General features: G+C 38.1%; 1 protein-coding gene across 2 annotated transcripts in view; it reads right to left on the bottom strand.

Annotated features, from left to right (window-relative positions):
- Positions 1-22: 22 nt before the first annotated feature.
- Positions 23-19378, bottom strand: part of atp6v0a2a (ATPase H+ transporting V0 subunit a2a) — a 38427-nt gene continuing 19071 nt past the window's right edge. Inside the window, exons 9-20 of one of the 2 annotated variants that reach the window (XM_017711238.2) lie at positions 18581-18793; positions 17531-17681; positions 14690-14829; positions 13322-13479; positions 11604-11694; positions 11370-11488; positions 9922-10132; positions 9146-9271; positions 8592-8702; positions 5447-5564; positions 4983-5154; positions 23-704 (exon numbers count right to left, since the gene is read on the bottom strand). In XM_017711238.2, the coding sequence (XP_017566727.2) occupies positions 602-704; positions 4983-5154; positions 5447-5564; positions 8592-8702; positions 9146-9271; positions 9922-10132; positions 11370-11488; positions 11604-11694; positions 13322-13479; positions 14690-14829; positions 17531-17681; positions 18581-18793 (1713 nt within the window). In that variant the 3' untranslated portion in view covers positions 23-601. The remainder of the gene's footprint in view (positions 705-4982; positions 5155-5446; positions 5565-8591; positions 8703-9145; positions 9272-9921; positions 10133-11369; positions 11489-11603; positions 11695-13321; positions 13480-14689; positions 14830-17530; positions 17682-18580; positions 18794-19378) is intronic. The other variant, XM_017711239.2, reaches the window with a different exon arrangement.

Genomic DNA, 19378 nt, shown 5'->3' with positions numbered 1-19378 from the left:
AAAGAAAAGCAGCCATCAGGAATCTTGTTGCAAATTATGCTTTAATACTGTACTTAATGAAAATTTCAATGAAAATTCTATCTAGTATGAAAATGAAGTTGTATGACTTTTTTCTACTTGCAAAAGTTTACCTGCAACATCACAAGTTTTCTTTTCATAATGTGTGCGTGCTTTAAGATCCATGGAAGAGATAAGACTAGATGAATGTTCTCATTTCAGTGTGGCATACAAAACTGTCTCTTGAAAAATACTTATGGCACTTCTGATATGAAATCTGATATGATGGAAAAGTATGTGAATAAATAATAAAGGTTCGCAAACAGAGGTCACATTTTCAATTATAAATATAACAGCAGTGCCTTATCGACAAACGTCTTGCAAGACAGCAGATGTTAAATGGAACCAGTGTTGATAGCTTGTTGATATGGATGAGTTTGTCAGACAGTCAGTGTGGGATTTATTGATCCTGCTAAAAAAAAAAATGCAATGAAATGTCCAGTCGCAGTCCTTACTGCTGCTGAGTCGCCGTCAGGAGACAGGAGGTGTGTAAGCCACAGTAAGCCAAGGCAGATTAGCTCAGGACTCAGACTTTCCTCACTGCTCACAATAATCCGTCCTGCTCAAAGACGGAGGGAAGCAAGGAGAAGTCGAAGGGGGCAAATTTAACGCCTGTTCCACTGTAGAATTTATTCTGAAACTCCACCCTGCATGACGAGAAACATGAGACACGTGATGAGTGAAAGAAAGAGTAAACCAGCATATACAGTGCTCCAAAGTAGCCTTGGGACATCCTTAGCTAAAGCCATCATTTATTCATTGATATCCAACAGAAAGAGATAAACCACCAGCAACAACAATAACAGGTTTACACACTGAAACTCAAAACGATTCCAATAATTTCCTGAAAGCTTAAGTATACGCACTCAAACATTAGTGGGACAAACAGTTATGTCTCTTCTGTTTATGTACATTGCAAAAAATGATATACTGCCGAGTGAAATTCTCTCAAATCTAGTCGATATATCTAATATTTTTCACTAATAATAAAATTTTGCTTGATCCAAAAAAAATTATGCCATTTATGTGCCAATATAGTGAGATCATTTCACTAGATAAAAATGATTTAAAACAAGAAAAAAAGTATGAAAAACAGGAAAAAAATCTTAGAATATTCTTATAACAATCTTAAAATGAGAAATATTATATATATTGCCTAGATTTAAGATGATTTAATGCCTTAATGCTGCATTTTGTAGCAAGTCCCTTCTTTTGCATGACATTTGCTTGAAATCTTTTAGGCATGAAGTGTGTGAGTTTGCATTAGTTTGATGGTCAGAGTGTGGCAGGTTTTGAATACATCCTGTCTCCTTCCAAGACTTCAATGCATTTTTTATTCCTGATTTTGTAACTTTCAGCATATCAGCACCATCTCACAAACGTTTTCTCACAGAGAAACCACATTTTTTGTCAGATTCAGGTTTCTGACAATTATGTTTAAGTTTTCTAAAGCATCTTTTAGTCATGTGTGGTAGATGAAGATCACAGTCTGAATGTGTGCATTTGGATTAATTCCTCAATATTTGTTTTAAAGTAAAATGGGAGGTTAGGTAAAAATGTTCTAGTCTGCTACAGTATTCATTTCACGTCACTCTAAGCGCTGTAGCCATATTGTTGACCTACCCTCGGTTAACATGCTGTACACTTGTACTGGGTAAGTTAATAAAGCATCCTAAAAGAAAAAAACTACAACAGCAGTAACAACAGCAACAGAAACCAAAACACTGTAAGCTTCTACAGCATCCCAGCTGTCCGGCGTTGAGAGATGAAAGAGACTGAAGAGCTAAGCCAGCAAAGGCGAAATCGTGAACAGAGAGAATAAATACACAGCTAGACAGTGAGGTGAAGGATGAGTTCTTAGTTTTGCCCTTGAACATTTTTGCATGTTGACAAAGGTTCATGATTTGGCTAAACAGTAATACAGTCAACAGCAGAACTGTTCTTCAGTGGTCAGGACCCCCATGGATCCTCACAGAACGCATACTATTTGGGTAGTAGATCATTCTTAGCACTGCAGTAATAGAAATTGTATTGCGAAAGGCCTCAATCAGACTAGACTATTCTGATAGAGGTGTTTACATGGACGTGTTCTATTCTGATTGAGCTATTAGTCTGATTACTAACGATTATAAGGCTGCATGTAAACGTGGCTACTGATGTGGTGGTCATGTGTTAGTGTGTGTTGTGCTGGTCTGAGTGGATCAGACACAGCAGTGCTGCTGGAGTTTTTAAACACCTCAGTGTCACTGCTGGACTGAGAATAATCCACCAACCAAAAATATCCAGCCAACAGCGTCCTGTGGGCAGCGTCCTGTGACCACTGATGAAGGACTAGAGGATGACCAACACAAACTGCAGCAGCAGATGAGCTATCGTCTCTGACTTCACCACTAGAAGGTGGACTGACAAGGTAGGAGCGTCCAATAGAGTGGACAGTGTGTGGACACAGTGTTTAAAAACTCCATCAGCACTGCTGTGTCTGATCCACTCATACCAGCAAACACACACTAACACATCACCACCACATCAGTGTTACTGCAGCGCTGCAGTGGACGAAAAGAAACGTCCAAAAATGTTTTGGACAAACACTCCGGTCCCATTAACTTACCTTAAAAGTAAAAGTTTGTTTTTTCCTCCTTCTGTAAAGTTATCATTTTGGAAATATGAGGTTTTGCTCTGTCAGCAGCGATAAGTTGATGCAGTGTAATTACAGATGTCTGGATATGTTATTGCAGACAATAATGCATAATCAGGACTCAGAGAGAACTTATCAATGTAGTACGGGTCAACAGCTTCAATATAACGAAATTTTTTGTGTATATCTTGATTTGGAAGATTTGAAGTCTGAATGCTCAAACACATTACACTGACGGAATGGCCGATCTATGGCTGTCGGAATCTTCTTCTGGGTTTTGTGAATCTCATTTGCAGTCAGAACCAAAGTATTTTTGTAAATTTCTGGCTAATTCCACTTTTTTATTTGTTTAACTTGCTTATGGGTCACCGCAGGTCCAGAATTTGAATGGCAGATCCTGAATTTGTCAACAATCAAAACTAACTGTTGTATAATTAAGCAACAGAACACTCCTACTCTTGGTCCTCGGAACTATACTATGAAGGAGTGGTCCATAGTGGACTACTAATGGTACTTTGTGATATAAATCAGTGAAAATAAATATTAAAACAAGTCATGCAACAATGGTGCATCATCTATTTTTAGTCCTTGTCTCTATAAACAAAACATACCCCAAATACATAACCCAAATACTGCCCTTTTGCTTCATTTGCAACCATTTGCTTGCTTTCAGGTATCAAACAAGCTAAATCAAACCTTTTCTTTAGTTCAGTTCATTTTGGCAGGTGTGAACACTCCACCTGTACTTGGGTCTGCACCAAACAGCAGAACAGTGATCTGACAGAAATCACTGGTCTTAGTCTGCTTCCAAGTGAACTGTAGTTCAGTCTGCTGCTGGTATGGAACATATTTTTACGATGGTTCACACCAAACAAGCAAATTCAGCATCAGAGCGTGTCTTCCTCTCTAGCAGCAAATCAGCACTTACTGTCTGCATGACCTGTCTATTTCAAGGTCTGATTTTTGATAGACACTCATATCATTCCTGCAGCATGACCTGCTGCTAATAATGACACATGGGTCACGGAACGTATATCACCAACAACCTGATTGGTCAATGGACTGTTTCCTATACCAAACCAACCATAAAAAGTGAAATCTCACATATAGGGCAGTCATGAGCTGGAGGTTAGGAAACTGGCCCTGTGAACGGAAGGTTGCCAGTTCAATCCCCAGTGCCGCCAGTCCATGACTGAGCTGTCCTTGAGCAAGACACCTAACCCCCAATTGCTCCACGGGCGCTGTGGATAGGGCTGCCCACCGCTCCGGGCAAGTGTGCTCACTGCCCCTAGTGTGTGTGTATTCACTAGTGTGTATGTGGTGTTTAACTTCATGGATGGGTTAAATGCGGAGGTGGAATTTCCCTGTTTGTGGGATTAAAAAAAGTATCACTTAGTTTATCTTTATGCTATTTGCTTGTGATGCACATGCATCTTAAGCATCTTTACTTAAAGCGCTTGTACCTCTGCAAATTTCAAACCAATAAACACCCTTGTGTATAATTTGGTGGTCTTTTGCTGTTGCAGTGTGAAACCAACACAACAAACTAGATGTAAAAAAGTCTTAGTAACATTCAGTTGGAGTGTGGAGCGAATCGTTACTTAGTAACTGGTATGAAATCAAATCTGATAAAATACAAGCAGTCTTTTTTGTGAGAAAATTTCATGATGAATGGATGAACACAAATGATTCTTTCTCCTGTGAAGTTACAGGTTTGATGATATGAGGGTTTAGTCTGACAGTAACAATTTATTATAATGTTAGTAGTTTTTAAAACGTTTACTGCCCCGATAAATGGCTTTACACATTTATTTTCCAGATGGACTAAAGCTAGACATATGTGACACACCTTTTACAATCCTAACAGATTTCTAAAATAGAGAGTATAACAAACCTCTCTTTATACTTGCTTAGTGCAACGATAACACACATTACAAGTTTCGGATATCCCTCTTGCTCCTTCTCTGGCTGTTTCCTGAATCACTTATTGAGCACATTATTGATCATCTCTGACTACAGGCAAAGTCGCAAAAATCAACATCTTTCAAGATATCGGAGGGTCTCCCATCACTCCTGAGCTCAATCAAATGGCTAAAGAGTTACTCATTTCCCCTCTCACACTACCAGATTATCTGTGCCATCAATCAGTCCCGATCAAGCTCCCAACCTGGAAAATGCTTCAGACTGCGAAAATGAAGGGGCAAATTGAGGATCAAATCTAAAAATCGTGTAGTGTAGACTCAGCTTAAGACTACTGAAGTACTGTGTATTTGTGAGTGTGTGTGCTGACCAGTGCAAGCGCAGGGCATGTAGGAAGGCAGAGAGTCCCTCCATGATCAGCAGGATGGACACGGTGAGGACAGCGAAGAGACTGAAAACAGGGGCAAGAACCAGCACCCCCAACCTGGAACTAATCCGCAGAGCCACACGAAGGACCATCGCCCACAGAACCTCTGACAGCTCTGATTCCCAAAGAGAGCACACACAAGCCTTAAAACAAATATCTCATTTTCACAGCTTATGAAAACTGCACAATTTTTACAGTCAAACTTAATGCCTTTTAATTCCTTTTAAAGACCCCAACAAGGAAAAAATAATACCATTTTCAACAACATAGAGACAAGGTTTTAAATTAATCAATGTGGTAAATAAATGGAATTTGCAATCTGCACTAACATTTGCTTATATTATTATTTGACAGTTGATGTTCAAACTTTTGCATATGACTATATCCGTGTATGTGTGTATACTGACGAGCGTGAGCCAGGCTGAGGGCCCACAGGCGCAGGTATGATGCAGTGTTGGAGATGCAGCCCAGGCAATACTCTATGGTGTGAATAGCCTGATGGAGGAAAACATCTCCAAAATCAAACTGCAAGAAAAAGAGCATACAAAACAGCTATAGTTACAATTACACACTGCTTTATTTCCAGTAATCCTTTATTGCTATTAAGTCCAAAAAGTTGTTTTACTACAAGATGTATCTCAATTTTCAGTGTCTTTAAAGATTTTCACCATTTCTGTCCACGAGACACATTTGGTGTTTGTAGTTTTTGGGATCTTGGCAGGTACAACTCCAATTCCAATGAAGTTGGGACGTTGTGTACAACAAATAAAAACTGAATACAATGATTTGCAAATCCTTTTTAACCTATATTGTTGAATACTCTACAAAGACAAGATATTTAATGTTCAAATGGATAAACTTTATTGTTTTTTGCAAATATTCACTCATTTTGAATTTGATGCCTGCAACACGTTCCAAAGAAGTTGGGACAGGGGCATGTTTACCACTGTGTTACATCACCTTTCCTTTTAACAACACCCACTAAGCGTTTGGGAACTGAGGACACTAATTGTTGAAACTTTGTAGGTGTAATTCTTTCCCATTCCTGCTTGATGTACAACTTCAGTTGCTCAACAGTCTGGGGTCTCCATTGTCGTATTTTGCGCTTCATAATGCAGCACACATTTTCAATTGGAGACAGGTCTGGACTGCAGGCAGGTCAGTCTAGTACCCGCACTCTTTTACTACGAAGCCATGCTGTTGTAACATGTGCAGAATGTGGCTTGGCATTGTCTTGCTGAAATAAGCAGGACGTCCCTGAAAAAGACGTTGCTTGGATGGCAGCATATGTTGCTCCAAAACCTGTATGTACCTTTCAGCATTAATGGTGCCTTCACAGATGTGCAGGTTACCCATGCCATGGGCACTAACACACCCCCACACCATCAGAGATGCTGGCTTTTGAACTTTGTGCTGATAACAATCTGGACAGTCCTTTTCCTCTTTGGCCCGGAGGACATGACGTCCGTGATTTCCAAAAACAATTTGAAATGTGGACTCGTCAGTCCACAGGACACTTTTCCACTTTGCGTCAGTCCATCTCAGATGAGCTTGGGCCCAGAGAAGCCAGCGGCGTTTCTGGGTGTTGTTGATATCTGGCTTTTGCTTTGCATGGCAGAGTTTTAACTTGCACTTGTAGATGGAGCGACGAACTGTGTTCACTGACAGTGGTTTTCTGAAGTGTTCCTGAGGTTTTTAATGCAGTGCTGCCTGAGGGACCGAAGGTCATGGGCATTCAATGATGGTTTTCTGCCTTGCCGACTTGCAGAGATTTATGTTATGAACTGTAGATGATGAAATCCCTACATTCCTTGCAATTGCACGTTGAGAAACGTTGTTCTTAAACTGTTGGACTATTTGCTCACGCAGTTGTTCACAAAGTGGTGAACCTCGCCCCATCCTTGTTTGTGAACGACTGAGCCTTTCAGGGATGCTCCCTTTATACCCAGTCATGACACTCACCTGTTTCCAATTAACCTGTTCACCTGTGGAATGTTCCAAACAGGTGTTTTGACCATTCCTCAACGTTCCCAGTCTTTTGTTGCCCCTGTCCCAAATTCTTTGGAACATGTTGCAGGCGTCAAAACCAAAATGAGTGAATATTTGCAAACATCATTAAAGTTTATCAATTTGAACATTAAATATCTTGTCTTTGTAGTGTATTCAATTGAATATAGGTTGAAAAGGATTTGCAAATCATTGTATTCGGTTTTTATTTATGTTTTACACAACGTCCCAACTTTATTGGAATTGGGATTGTACAATTCTCTTAAATCTAGTCAGTATATTAAATATTTATCATTCTGAGATTACTGTAGGCAATAATATGATATTATAATAATATATATATATATATATATATATATATATATATATATATATATATATATATTATAATACAGTATAATATAATTATTTAACTTATTTACAGACTTTTTTACTTTTGTTTTAAGCAATTGTATCAAGTAAAATGATCTCACTATATTGGCAGATAATTTTACCTGCTTTAAGAAATATACTTTAATATATATAATATATATATATTTAATATATAAATATAATATTTTAATATTAATACATACTATAATAAATATATATAATATATAAAATTGTCTACTAATATAGTGAGATAAAATATACTTGAGGAAGCAATTTAAAATGAGTAAAAAATGTCTGACATCAAGTTAAATTGTCTTATGCTTACAACAGTCTTAGCATGAGAAATATTAGATCTATCAACTAGATTTAAAATGTCACTTGCCAAGATACATTTTTTCCATTGGAGTGCATTGGAGCTATGAGGCTAATGCAACTTACAAGTAATGGAAGCTGAAAGTAAAATGTGATGGAGCTTCACATATCCTGGAGAAGGCATGTGCTAGCCCTCACCCTCCCAAGCTTGACAGCACTGTGTGATGTGGAAGACCTAGATAGATGGTGTGAATCAGACATGACTGAACTGGGGAGAAAAAATGGCTAAAAATATTAAGCTATGTTCACATCACCAGGCTGAAGTGGCACAAATACCATTTTTTGCCCTAATATGACACAGATCCGGCAGCGGCGATGAACCTGAAGTTGGTGCCAGTACACAGTGTAAAAGCATCTGATTTTCAAAGCAAATTGTCTTAGTGACGCAGGCTTGCTGTGCTTATTAGTTTGTTTGCTGCTCATGACGAATGTTGTTCATTCATGTGATTTTATAGACAAACCTCAAGTGAGAAAGATGTGAATACAGCAAAAAATGAGAATTGAATAATGAGACTTGAAATGTACACATGGCCTTAGATTACTTCCTTATTACTTTGCACTATGATGGAGATGGCACCTTTAATGTGGAATCTAATCTTGCTAAAAAAAACTAGCTTCCATTATTTGTTAGCTACATCAGACTTGTAACTCCAGAAATAAAATTCAGACACCAAACATGTCCTGGCTGATCCACTACATTTAGGGTAAGAGGGAAAAATAATCACAATGTTTGCTTCTTTTTAAGAGACGTGTTTACATCAGTTTGGAGTCATTTTTAATGTTAGGGGGTGCGAGTCTGACCTCTTTGGGGCTGCTTTCCCGTCCAGGATGATCATCCAGGCCTTCCTCTTCATCATGGACAATAGATGGAGACAGATCGTCTTCACTCAGACGCCGAACTCGCTCATAGCCCTGCGTCCAGAAACATAAACAACAAGCCTCTGTAATGCTAAGACTGCTGAAAGGAAAGCTAGTAAGGGGACAGTTAGGATTATGCAAATGAGATAACATTAACTGGTCACCATTAGCTGTTTTAGAATGTAGATAATATCAAGTGAGTGCGAGGAACCTACTATATAAACAGAGGGTAATATTATTATTAAGGATTATCTCGTTGTCTTTATAATCTAAATAAATTTGAGTTGTAAGACGTTCATATTTTTGGTACTAAGGACAAATATGCACATACTCTAGTTTATTCACTAAATTCTACAGGCTGGTTTCCCCGAAAGGGATTTAAATTAGGCCTGGACCACACAGGATTTTAAATGGAGATTTTGAAATACACTCCATGAATCTCTGTCTGGGAAAATGGCCCTATGTGTAGCATCCCATAATACTCAACACGCACGTACACACACCCTGTGGACTCCCAGGCGCTTGCTGCCATGATGGAGCCAGTAGAGGTAAAGCGGTTTCCCAAGCAACAGCACAGGGACACACAGCAGAGCGACGGCCACCAGGAACACCTGCAGACCCATCTGTTACACACAAACAAGCAGTCAAACAAGCAGTACAAGACCACCCTTTATTCATTTAACTTCAAATAAAAACAGCCGTCACTAAAAGCCAGAGAGAAAATGGGACTCCTAACAACCACTTGAAAGTCCTGGTAGACCAACAAAACTGTCCCCATCAGATAAACAGCACTTAAAGCTTTCATCTTTGAGAGAGAGGAGGAAATTAAGCTGCTTCAGAAAACATCCACAAGTGTTTCTGTCCATCCTGTCACTGTGAGTAGACAGCTCAGCTCTGTGGGTCTGAAAGGATGTGTAGCTGTCAAGAAGCCTCACTGAGAAAATGAGACAAATCAAACAAAGAAGCTGAAAAATGTACTGACCACAGAGTCCAGACCTCAACATCACTGAATTTGTTTGGGAGTATGAGAGCAAGTGCAAAACCAACTTCTAAGCCTGAACCTGTGGTGTAGACAAATAATCCAGCAGTTTTCTTTGAAATACTGAAAGCTATCAAAGATGTGTCAAAGATGTGATTGGGGCTCACTTGTTAAAGGGCTCATTTGCATATAACTGCCTTTGGTAATATCAGTATCACAAACACCAGTACCGTTATAATGATTAACAATGATATATTGCGCAGCGTTACCACAAACACATATGTACAGGTTCACCTGTCCAGGATAAAGAGGCGTCATGGCATTGCCCTGCATGAGGAACATGTTGATGAAGTGGATGAGAATACTGGGAGCTGTTCTCGACTCCCGCGCTGAGAAAGCCAGCCATTTATAGAAGATCATGAACACCAGGTAGCCGAAGAGACAGAGCAGGAAGAGCAGCTCTGGCACAAACAGCAGGTACAGCTTAAACTTCTGTCTAAAATGCCTGAAAAGACCAGAAAACCAGAGTTTTGCATGAGCATAAAACAGACCTGATCAGTCAGGACATGATGGTGTCTGAAGTTTGTTTCTTTAGTTTTAGCACTGAATCTACAGAGCTAATATAGCTAACGTCATAGAAGCCTATGGAACTACTTACATTTACTCAGTTATACATAAAAACAGACAAGTAAAATTTTGTTATCAAATACTTTTTCATAGTAATGTTGCCCCTAATCAAGTATATTAGTGAAGAAAGTAATCTACTTTTTCCTCAGTTTCATGTTAGTCATTAACATTTAGTTCCTTTTTTTATTTATTTATTTTTTTTAATTATTTTGACTTATTTCCATTGTGTTGGTTCAGCTCCTGTTCTGATTCACTGTTGATCACTCCTCTCACTTTGGAGCTTTAGCATTTTTTTAAAACGAAAATGATCAAGAAGTAGAAGAATATACTTGATCATGTGCTTTCTGACACTATATGACACCATATGAACATAGAGTGCGTTAACATGCACTTAATAATTCCGAAAGCAGCAGAAAATCATGTTTTGTCAGTAATCCAATCAACGTGTTGCGTGATCAGATAATGGGGAAACTCCAGGTCTACAAGAGCCAGGCAGTAATCAGATTTCTGCTTTGCAGAATTTGCTGCTTATTTCTGGTACCGTGGTCTGTTTTCATGCAGGCGCAGATGCAGAAATCCAAAAGAAATCAGAGTAAGAGTTTACATGCTAAAATAAAGCTCTCTTAATCAGATTTCTTAATAATCAGATAACCACTGAAATCCAATTATAATTGGATTATAGAGTGCATGTAACAACACTCATGTACTAAAGTACATTAACATAGCTAAAAACAGTAGCAACAGCCCTCTTAAAACTTGAATTTTTGTTAGTTTGTCCATTTGTCCATCTGCGACAATTAGGCCTACAGATTTCACAATGCTAATCTGTACTTTTGAACTGTTAATTTAAGACTTTCTTAATTATTTTACCATGCTATAATGCAGAAACTTGCCTAAGAAGCTGGATTTGCTATTAGCAAGTATTGTTCTAAGGTATTAATTACAGTTAAGAATGACACATTAATGACAAACAATAGTAAAAAAGTAATAAAAATAATAATAAACTGTAATAAAGCACAGCGACAAAATATGATTACAATAAGGCTGGTCTTACTTCTGATCATGTGTATATCAGGTGAGGCAGGAAAAGGAAGAAAAAACATGTAACTACTTACAGGTAGTTAAAGACACTGAGCACCACGCCGAAGCTCATGTGCACGACTCCAATGATCACAGACATCTTCATCTTGTAGGAGTTCAGGAAAGCTAGCCGGTTCACTGCCATATTCCAAATCTACAAACGCAGAGTAAATTAGGTCATTTTGAGTCAGATTTCTGAGTCTCTCTTTTAATCTTTTTAATGTTTTTTCAGGTGGTTCAGTGAAAGGCCATGTCTGTGTGCCACGTACTGGATCGATGCCCAGTGGATATGGTCCAGTGAAAACTCCAGAGATGTTGGGATCGAGGGTGAGGACAGCATTTGTTTGCAAAGTTTCATTTCTACATAAGATGGAAACAAAAGACAAACAGACTTAATCAGTAGGTGAGATTATTGTGTGTACAATTCATGAAGAATGGACCAATGACCCCAAATGGCCAAAGATTTTGTTGCGTAAACATGTTTCTGCTACATCTACAGCATTTTGGAGATTTAAATGAATACATTTATAATTCTATTATATTAATTGCATTATCTAGCTTTTGGAATCACAGCCTCAACAGTTTTTCAATGTGTGTTGATCTGTAGTTTATTTAAATGCAGTAAATCAGAAAATAATCAGAAAAAAATTAGTTTTGGTTTACTATGATATTAAATAAAAAGATTACAAACAGATGTCATACTGGCCAGGCAGATTTTATGACATATATTAGGCAATGCTTCTGAGCCATGCTGTACTCTCGACTAACTGAGCTCACAGATTTTATATAATAGTACTGTGCAAGCATTTTAAGCATTTGAGAAAATTAAATTTAAAAGGCTTTTTATCTGGTCAGTCAGTAAGCAAAAATCTTGGCTTGTTTTATGAAAGTAGATGTGTGTCGTGAGAGTGTTTTATTCCATTGGCAGATCATTTAAATTGCTTTGAGAAATTATGTAGAAAATGTTGCTTGTTTTAAGAAATAATGCTTGAAACAAGTAAAATTATCTGGCAGTAGAATAAAGATACTTTGATTAGATAGAAGTGCTTAAAACAAGTAAAAACAATCTAGAAATTACTCCAATCTTATAATATTCTTACAACTGTTAAATAATTTTATAACATTAAAATAAATATGGAATGAGCTAGCTGGCTTTCTAAGAAATTCTGTATCTTGAAAGAATCTTGATAGATGTGTTTTTATAAATTCATTTTTTGTTTTAAGTAATTCTGGATCTGTTAAGAAGAATTTTAAGACTTTTCTTTTGAGACTAGTTTTCATTAATTAATTTTGCTTTGTTTTAGAAACTGGATCTTTAAAGATGAATCTTAAAATTGTGTTTTATGGATTTATGGAAGTTATTCTGGATCTTTTTAGGGTAGAATCTTAAGACTCTTCTTTTTTAGAAAAATCCTTATGAATTTGGTGTGTATTGTTCTGTTAAGCACATTGAGTAGATGACCATCAGGAAAAGTATGCTAGATGAGTAAAGTTTATTATTATTATTATTAGATATATTGACTAGATTTAAGATGTTGTTAAGATGTCACTTTCTGACATTTACAGCAGTAATTAATTGTATTGAAGTGTGCAAACAACTGTATGTATTGGAGTATTTTACAACAGTTCTGAACGTGCCTGAGACCTGAGATCTGTTCTTATTAATAAAATATCAGAGCTCAGGACTCAGACGATAAAAAAAACCTCTCTGTGTCAAAACAGCACCAGAAAGTCATCACTGCAGGATCAGTCTACAGACAGAAGACGACGGCTCGCTTTGTGTTTTATTCACATTATGGTATTACTTCAAACAAACTGCTTGTTTGTTTGTAAGTGGACTGAGACCGACCTCTTCCAGGGGTCTTGGTCTGATTTGGCGTGGTCCAGGGTTCGAATGGCAGCTTACACATTTTGAAAAGAACTGCATTAACAGAGCAATTGCACCATGGATCTATTAAGTCATTGTATGTGCAAGTGTGCCTCTTACGTCCACTGCTGCTCTCTGAACATGGCTTTGATGTTCCAGCCAGACCCAAAGATGTTGAGGGATTTGGAGAAACAGTCGTTGTATATGAGTCCAGTGTAGATAGAGAAGAGGCCCATCATCAGGATGATATATCGCCCCTCAAAAAATGTGCTCCATATCTGAACCCAGAGAGAAATCAGTCACTACAGAGTCAGTATGACTATGGCTTTAGTATATATTTATTACAGTTCTCCTATCAGGGAAATTGGGTACTGACAAAATACAATACGGGGGCAGTCGTGGGCTGGAGGTTAGGGAACCAGCCCTGTGACCGGAAGGTTGCCAGTTCAAACCCCTTGGCTGACAGTCCATGACTGAAGTGCCCTTGATCATGGCACCTAACCCCCATTTGCTCCCCAGGCGCTGTGGATAGGGCTGCCCACTGCTCCAGGCAAGTGTGCTCACTGCCCCCTAGTGTGTGTGTGTTCACTAGTGTGCATGTATGTGGGTGTTTCACTACACGGATGGGTTAAATGCAGAGGTCTAATTTCACAGTGTGCAAACACAGTGACAAATGGGTGTAAATTCTATTCTATTCTTCAATTCCACAAAATTTTCCACAAATATCTTAGATGATGTTTAAGTTTGCTTTAATAAAGGTAATAAACTCTTGTTTCCTCTATACAAAAGAATGTCAAGAATTCATTTTTATATTACTATTTTCAACCTCGCTTTGTTCTGTAGAATTCAACAGCCTGTGTTTGTTACCGTGCTTTGAAGACTGATATATGTAAATAAGCCCTGCGAATGAGTTCTGATTGGTGGGGCTCATTCAAAAGGCACTCCACTCAGTAAAACTTTACATATATAAGATATATGTAAAGCACTGTTTTTTCATGTCATTACAAAAACAATAAATTCAAAATGAGCTGTTTTTGCATTTCATATACAGACTGTATGTATGTGGGTATGAATGCCACATTTTAAGCAATATTTACAAACAGTATAAAATTCTGCAAGTAAATTTAGTTGCATGATATGGGCACTATAAGGGAACCTTACACAGTATTATAAATGTTAACAGACAAAATAATGTATTTACATATTTACTATGAATTTAGTTTTTATATTTTGAACTGAAAATTTTGAAGCACCAGCCCAACGACCTAAGTTAGAAACCACATAATTAAAATTAAAAAAGCAAAAAAACAAACAAACTGGTTAACATGATTACCGCTATTTCATAGAACTGATACCATGAACATAAGGCTCAGTACTTATAAAATATATATAAATTAATATCACAGTGTTTCAATACCACAAAATACTTGTAAAGATATCGACAAGCACTAAAGGAAACTAAATTTAGTTTCCTGTTCATGGCCTGACCTCATTTCCTGAGTGTTTTCGTTTGTGGCTCTTCTCAGTCAGTACCATCCACAGGGCAAAGAGTGTCATGACCACGCCGTGTCCAAGGTCGCCAAACATCACCGCAAATAGGAAGGGAAAAGTGATGATGGTATATGGAGCTGTGGGTGAATATTATAAATATTTATTTACACTTTTTTTTACACCATTTAAAGCAATTTCACAAACTGTATAAGATTTCCTGTGTTTCATATATTCTTCAAAATCACAAATAACTACAAAAATGTATAACATGGCAAGTAAAATAATCTTAATTCTAGCCTATATACACTGATCAGGCATAACATTAGGACAACCTCCTTGTTTCTATGCTCACTGTCCATTTTATCAGCTAAACTTACTATATAGGTGCACTTTGTAGTTCTACAGTTACAGACTGTGGTCCATCTGTTTCTCTGCATAATTTGTTAGCCCCTGTAAGAAATCCGGGGATCCACCAAACTATATTTTTTTGGGGGATCTTGCTCTTCCAACTATAGGTTATTACATGGTATTTTAAAAGAATGAGAGATATAATCATTACAGAAGTTACAGTGTGTGGATGTTCTTTTGTCCCTAGAGCTTATTTGTGATGGTCAAGGTTGTTGGGCTCTAGGGAGCCATCAGAGTCAGGCTCTACTCCAACACACACACACACACACACACACCTACGTGAAAACCTACCCACGCATAGATTAGAAGGGCACCTATCACATCAACTGACATTTCAACGCTTATTGATGATGAGGGTCTGTCTGGTGGGGGTTATTAGTTAGATTAGATGTTTCTGTGCCTGGAGGCTATCTTTACGATGTTCAAGGCTATTTCTATCAAAGGAACGGGGAGATGTCATGTACAACTTTAGGCTCCATTAAGTCTGCACGTCCAACACACACATATGAATCCAATAAGTCTGCGCATTACACACACACACACACACACACACACACACACACACACACACACACACACACACGAACATACAGACACACAACTTTCATCTCCATTGATTACACTTCATCTTTAGCTTTAGGTAGTATAAAAATCAGGTATTACAATGTTCTTATGGGTTATTACAATGTATGTTTCCTGTGAAGTTGGGTTGTTCATTTCTGTAGGCCCAGACAATGAGTGCTTGTTTCTCTGGCTAATGGTGATTGGGTGAAGGAGGTCACTTCAGATACACAGGGTTGTTATAAATTCTTTTGGTAAAACCTTAGTGGTTAGTTCGGGCGAGAGCACAGAGGGTTTAGACTTGGAGAGATAAGTGGGAATTCATTGTCTTGGGAGATGGGAGAAAGAGCGAACCCGAGTTCACACTCAGGTTTACTGGGGTGATGGGTGCCCTAAAGGCTCTCAAGCCTATTTTTCATTTTATTTCACTTTTCTTGAATTTTTCATATTTAGCATGATTTTTCTGTATCGATTTCCATTTTTCATATTCCCTTCATTATCATAAAAATTGTTATGTTCAGCTGTTTCATCAAATAAACTGGCAAAACTCCTTTTGGACTCAGGTTGGGTTTTTTTTTTACACCACAATGGACATTTTTTCCCTTTTCACAATCTTACACCCCTTTTACCCTGTTCTTCAGTGGTCAGGAACCCCATGGACCCTCACAGAGCAGGTACTATTTGGGTGGTGGATCATTCTCAGCACTGCAATAACACTGACATGGTGGTGATGTGATAGTGTGTGTTGTGCTGGCATGAGTGGATCAGACACAGCAGTGCTGCTGGAGTTTTTAAACACTGTGTCCATTCATTGTCCACTCTATTAGACACTCCAACCTTTTCAGTCTACCTAAAATGTAAATGTAAAGTCAGAGACAACAGCACATCTGCTGCTGCACAGTTTGCGTTGGTCACCCTCTAGTCCTTCATCTGTGGTCACAGGACGCTGCCCACAGGACGCTGTTGGCTGGATATTTTTGGTTGGTGGACTATTCTCTGTCCAGCAGTGACACACTGTAGTTCTACAATTACAGTCTGTAATTGTAGAACTACAATGTGCACCTATATAGTAAGTGGAGCTGATAAAATGGACAATGAGCGTAGAAACAAGGTGATAATGACTGATCTAATAATGATAATTTTAAGATGGTTTTAGGAATATAATAAGATTTATGGCCATTGACGTATGGCCATTTTTTCCTTGTTTTAAGTACATTTATTCAGTGAAATGATCTCTCTTTATTGGCAGATCATTTTAATAAATATGCTTGAAACAAGCAACATTTTATGCCATTAGAGTGAGAAAATCTCACTTAATAAAAGTACTTTAAAATAAGCATAAAACATATAGGCAGATAAATAATGCTATCTTGTAATATTTCTACAGCCATATTAAAATGAATATAATTTAACAAGCAAAATTAAGACACGTTTCTTTTGTTTTTCTGCTGCCTTCTCAATCACATACTTAGCAATGTGTGCTTAACAATGCATCTTTGACAACTGTACTCACTTAAAATCTGATCAAAGCTGATCTTCTTTACTGCCCTGTTAAAACTTTCACTGAATTGTTGACTTGTGTATTTTCTTCATTTCCGTGCAAAGTAACAAAGGGCCAAAAAGCCAACTTCAGTATATTTGCAGTCAACCCATGCACACTCATACTGAGAAAGGGCTACATAGTGACCTGCTGAGCTGGATCAGGTGTGCTGCTGTAGGCAGTACTAGACACAATGCAGGATACTGGGTCCCTAAATCTAGAGCTGAGAATCACTGATCTAGCCACTGAGGCAGTAGAGATATACAGTGCATGAATAAAGGAAAGGAGCTATGTAGTTAGCATTAGCTCCTGCAGGACTCAGCACTGACCTGGGCTGGCCTCCCTGTAGTCCCCAACTCCATACGCCTCCACAATGCTCTGGAACCCAGACGTGAACTTGTTGCTCCTCAGGAGAGTGGGTGGAGTGTCTTTACTTGGGATACGGTTCACAAAGGAAGGAACTGTGGCGTCTCCTTTTCTCTATCAAGATACAGAAGTTAAAACAAACTGCAAGCCCAAAACAAGAATTTGAAACAATCTTTGGGTGGAAAAAAATTTACACAATCTTTCTTTAGATATGCGGCATAAGATATAGATATAAGTGTCTGGGGTTTGCATCTTTAGATTAAGAGCTATGAGGCTAGGTGATGCTGTCCATAAGTAGTCCTACTCCAGTCAAGGGTATAAATAGGGAGTTGCTGCCTTTCCAATCTTTTGACAAGGTGTTACACTAAATGTTGCTGTGATGATCTGATTGCATTCAGCCACAAGAGCAAAAGTGAGGTCAGCTAGTAATGTTGGATAGTTCTGGATCACTCCAACTCATCCCAAAGGTATGGGATAGAACTCCATCACACAAGAAAATGCAGTTCCACTGGTCCACACTCCAATGCTGGGGGCTTTATACCCCTTTACCTGATGCTTGGCATTTTGCATGGTGACCTTTGGCTCATGCGAGGCTAATCAAGAGCATCACATTCTATTGGTCAGTGCTTTTCTATAAAGATTAAACAAACAATAAATACACCTTAAAATAGCTGAACTTAATCAGCAGAAGGACTGCCTGACTACTTTTGGATATTACTAGTAATGGAACTTATACCCCACCTATTAGCATGGTGCTAATTGCAGTTGTCCAGACATATTATGTTTTGCTGCAGCATGACTTCAATTACAAAGGCAGTAAAAATAGATCTGAACAGTGTTTAAAACCTCTGCATGGCAAAATCACTATAATTCAATGTTTTCACATCTCATCCAAAATGAGAATTAGTCAAATCAGGTGTGCTAAAGCAGAGATATTGCTATATATAGCAGTGCTGCTGCTTTTTAGCTGCAAAATAAAATAATTAAGATGTGTTTTGCATGTGTCCACTCACCGAACCCTCCCCTAGCGCACTCCGCAGATTGGTCAAGTCATTGACAGGACACCACACCTCTGCTATGAGACACTTGTTGGTGACATCGAAGCTGCAAAGGTTGAGGATGTGATAAATGGCCTTCATCTTCTTCACCTGCAGCACCCACGAGTGCGCAGACTCAGAAGCTTTATGAAGAACCTGCTTCAGGTAATCTTCAGTACGGTGGAGAACCTGACACACAAACACACACAGTCTGCAGATAATATACACACACATTCAAAAGACTGGAATCACTATTTCAATCATATAAAACCACTTTTATTGGGGAAATGTATGATGAACAGAGCTGTAGATGATCCTAAAATGACTGATAAAGCTGTAGAACATCAATAATTACGTTCCAAGTTCCTGGTTTTTATCCAGAATCAATTTCTAATAAAATTAAGATCAAAAATGGAGTTATAATAAAATGGATATCCATCCATTGAATTAACCAAATGCCTCAAATTTAAAAAGTGGTGATCAAAGATGTTTTGACCAGAAATTACTATAAATAAATGCAGTATTTAATAACTTATGCAGTATTTAATAATCTTATTCCCCCACAAAGATGAAATATTAAAGAAACCATCTTAAAATACTCTATATGGACCAAAGTATGTGGATACATGAACATCAAACCTATAGGAGCATATTGAACATCCCAGTCCAAAGTCATGACCATTATTATGGTGTTAGCCCCACTGTGCATCTATAACAGCCTCCACATTTTTTGGAAGGCTTTCCAAAAGATTTGTGTCAGTGGGAATGTGTATC

Source organism: Pygocentrus nattereri, chromosome 18, assembly GCF_015220715.1.
Source record: "Pygocentrus nattereri isolate fPygNat1 chromosome 18, fPygNat1.pri, whole genome shotgun sequence".
Lineage (NCBI taxonomy): Eukaryota > Metazoa > Chordata > Actinopteri > Characiformes > Serrasalmidae > Pygocentrus > Pygocentrus nattereri.
Note: the sequence above shows the minus strand (reverse complement) of the source record. Positions and strands in the feature narration are given on the sequence as shown.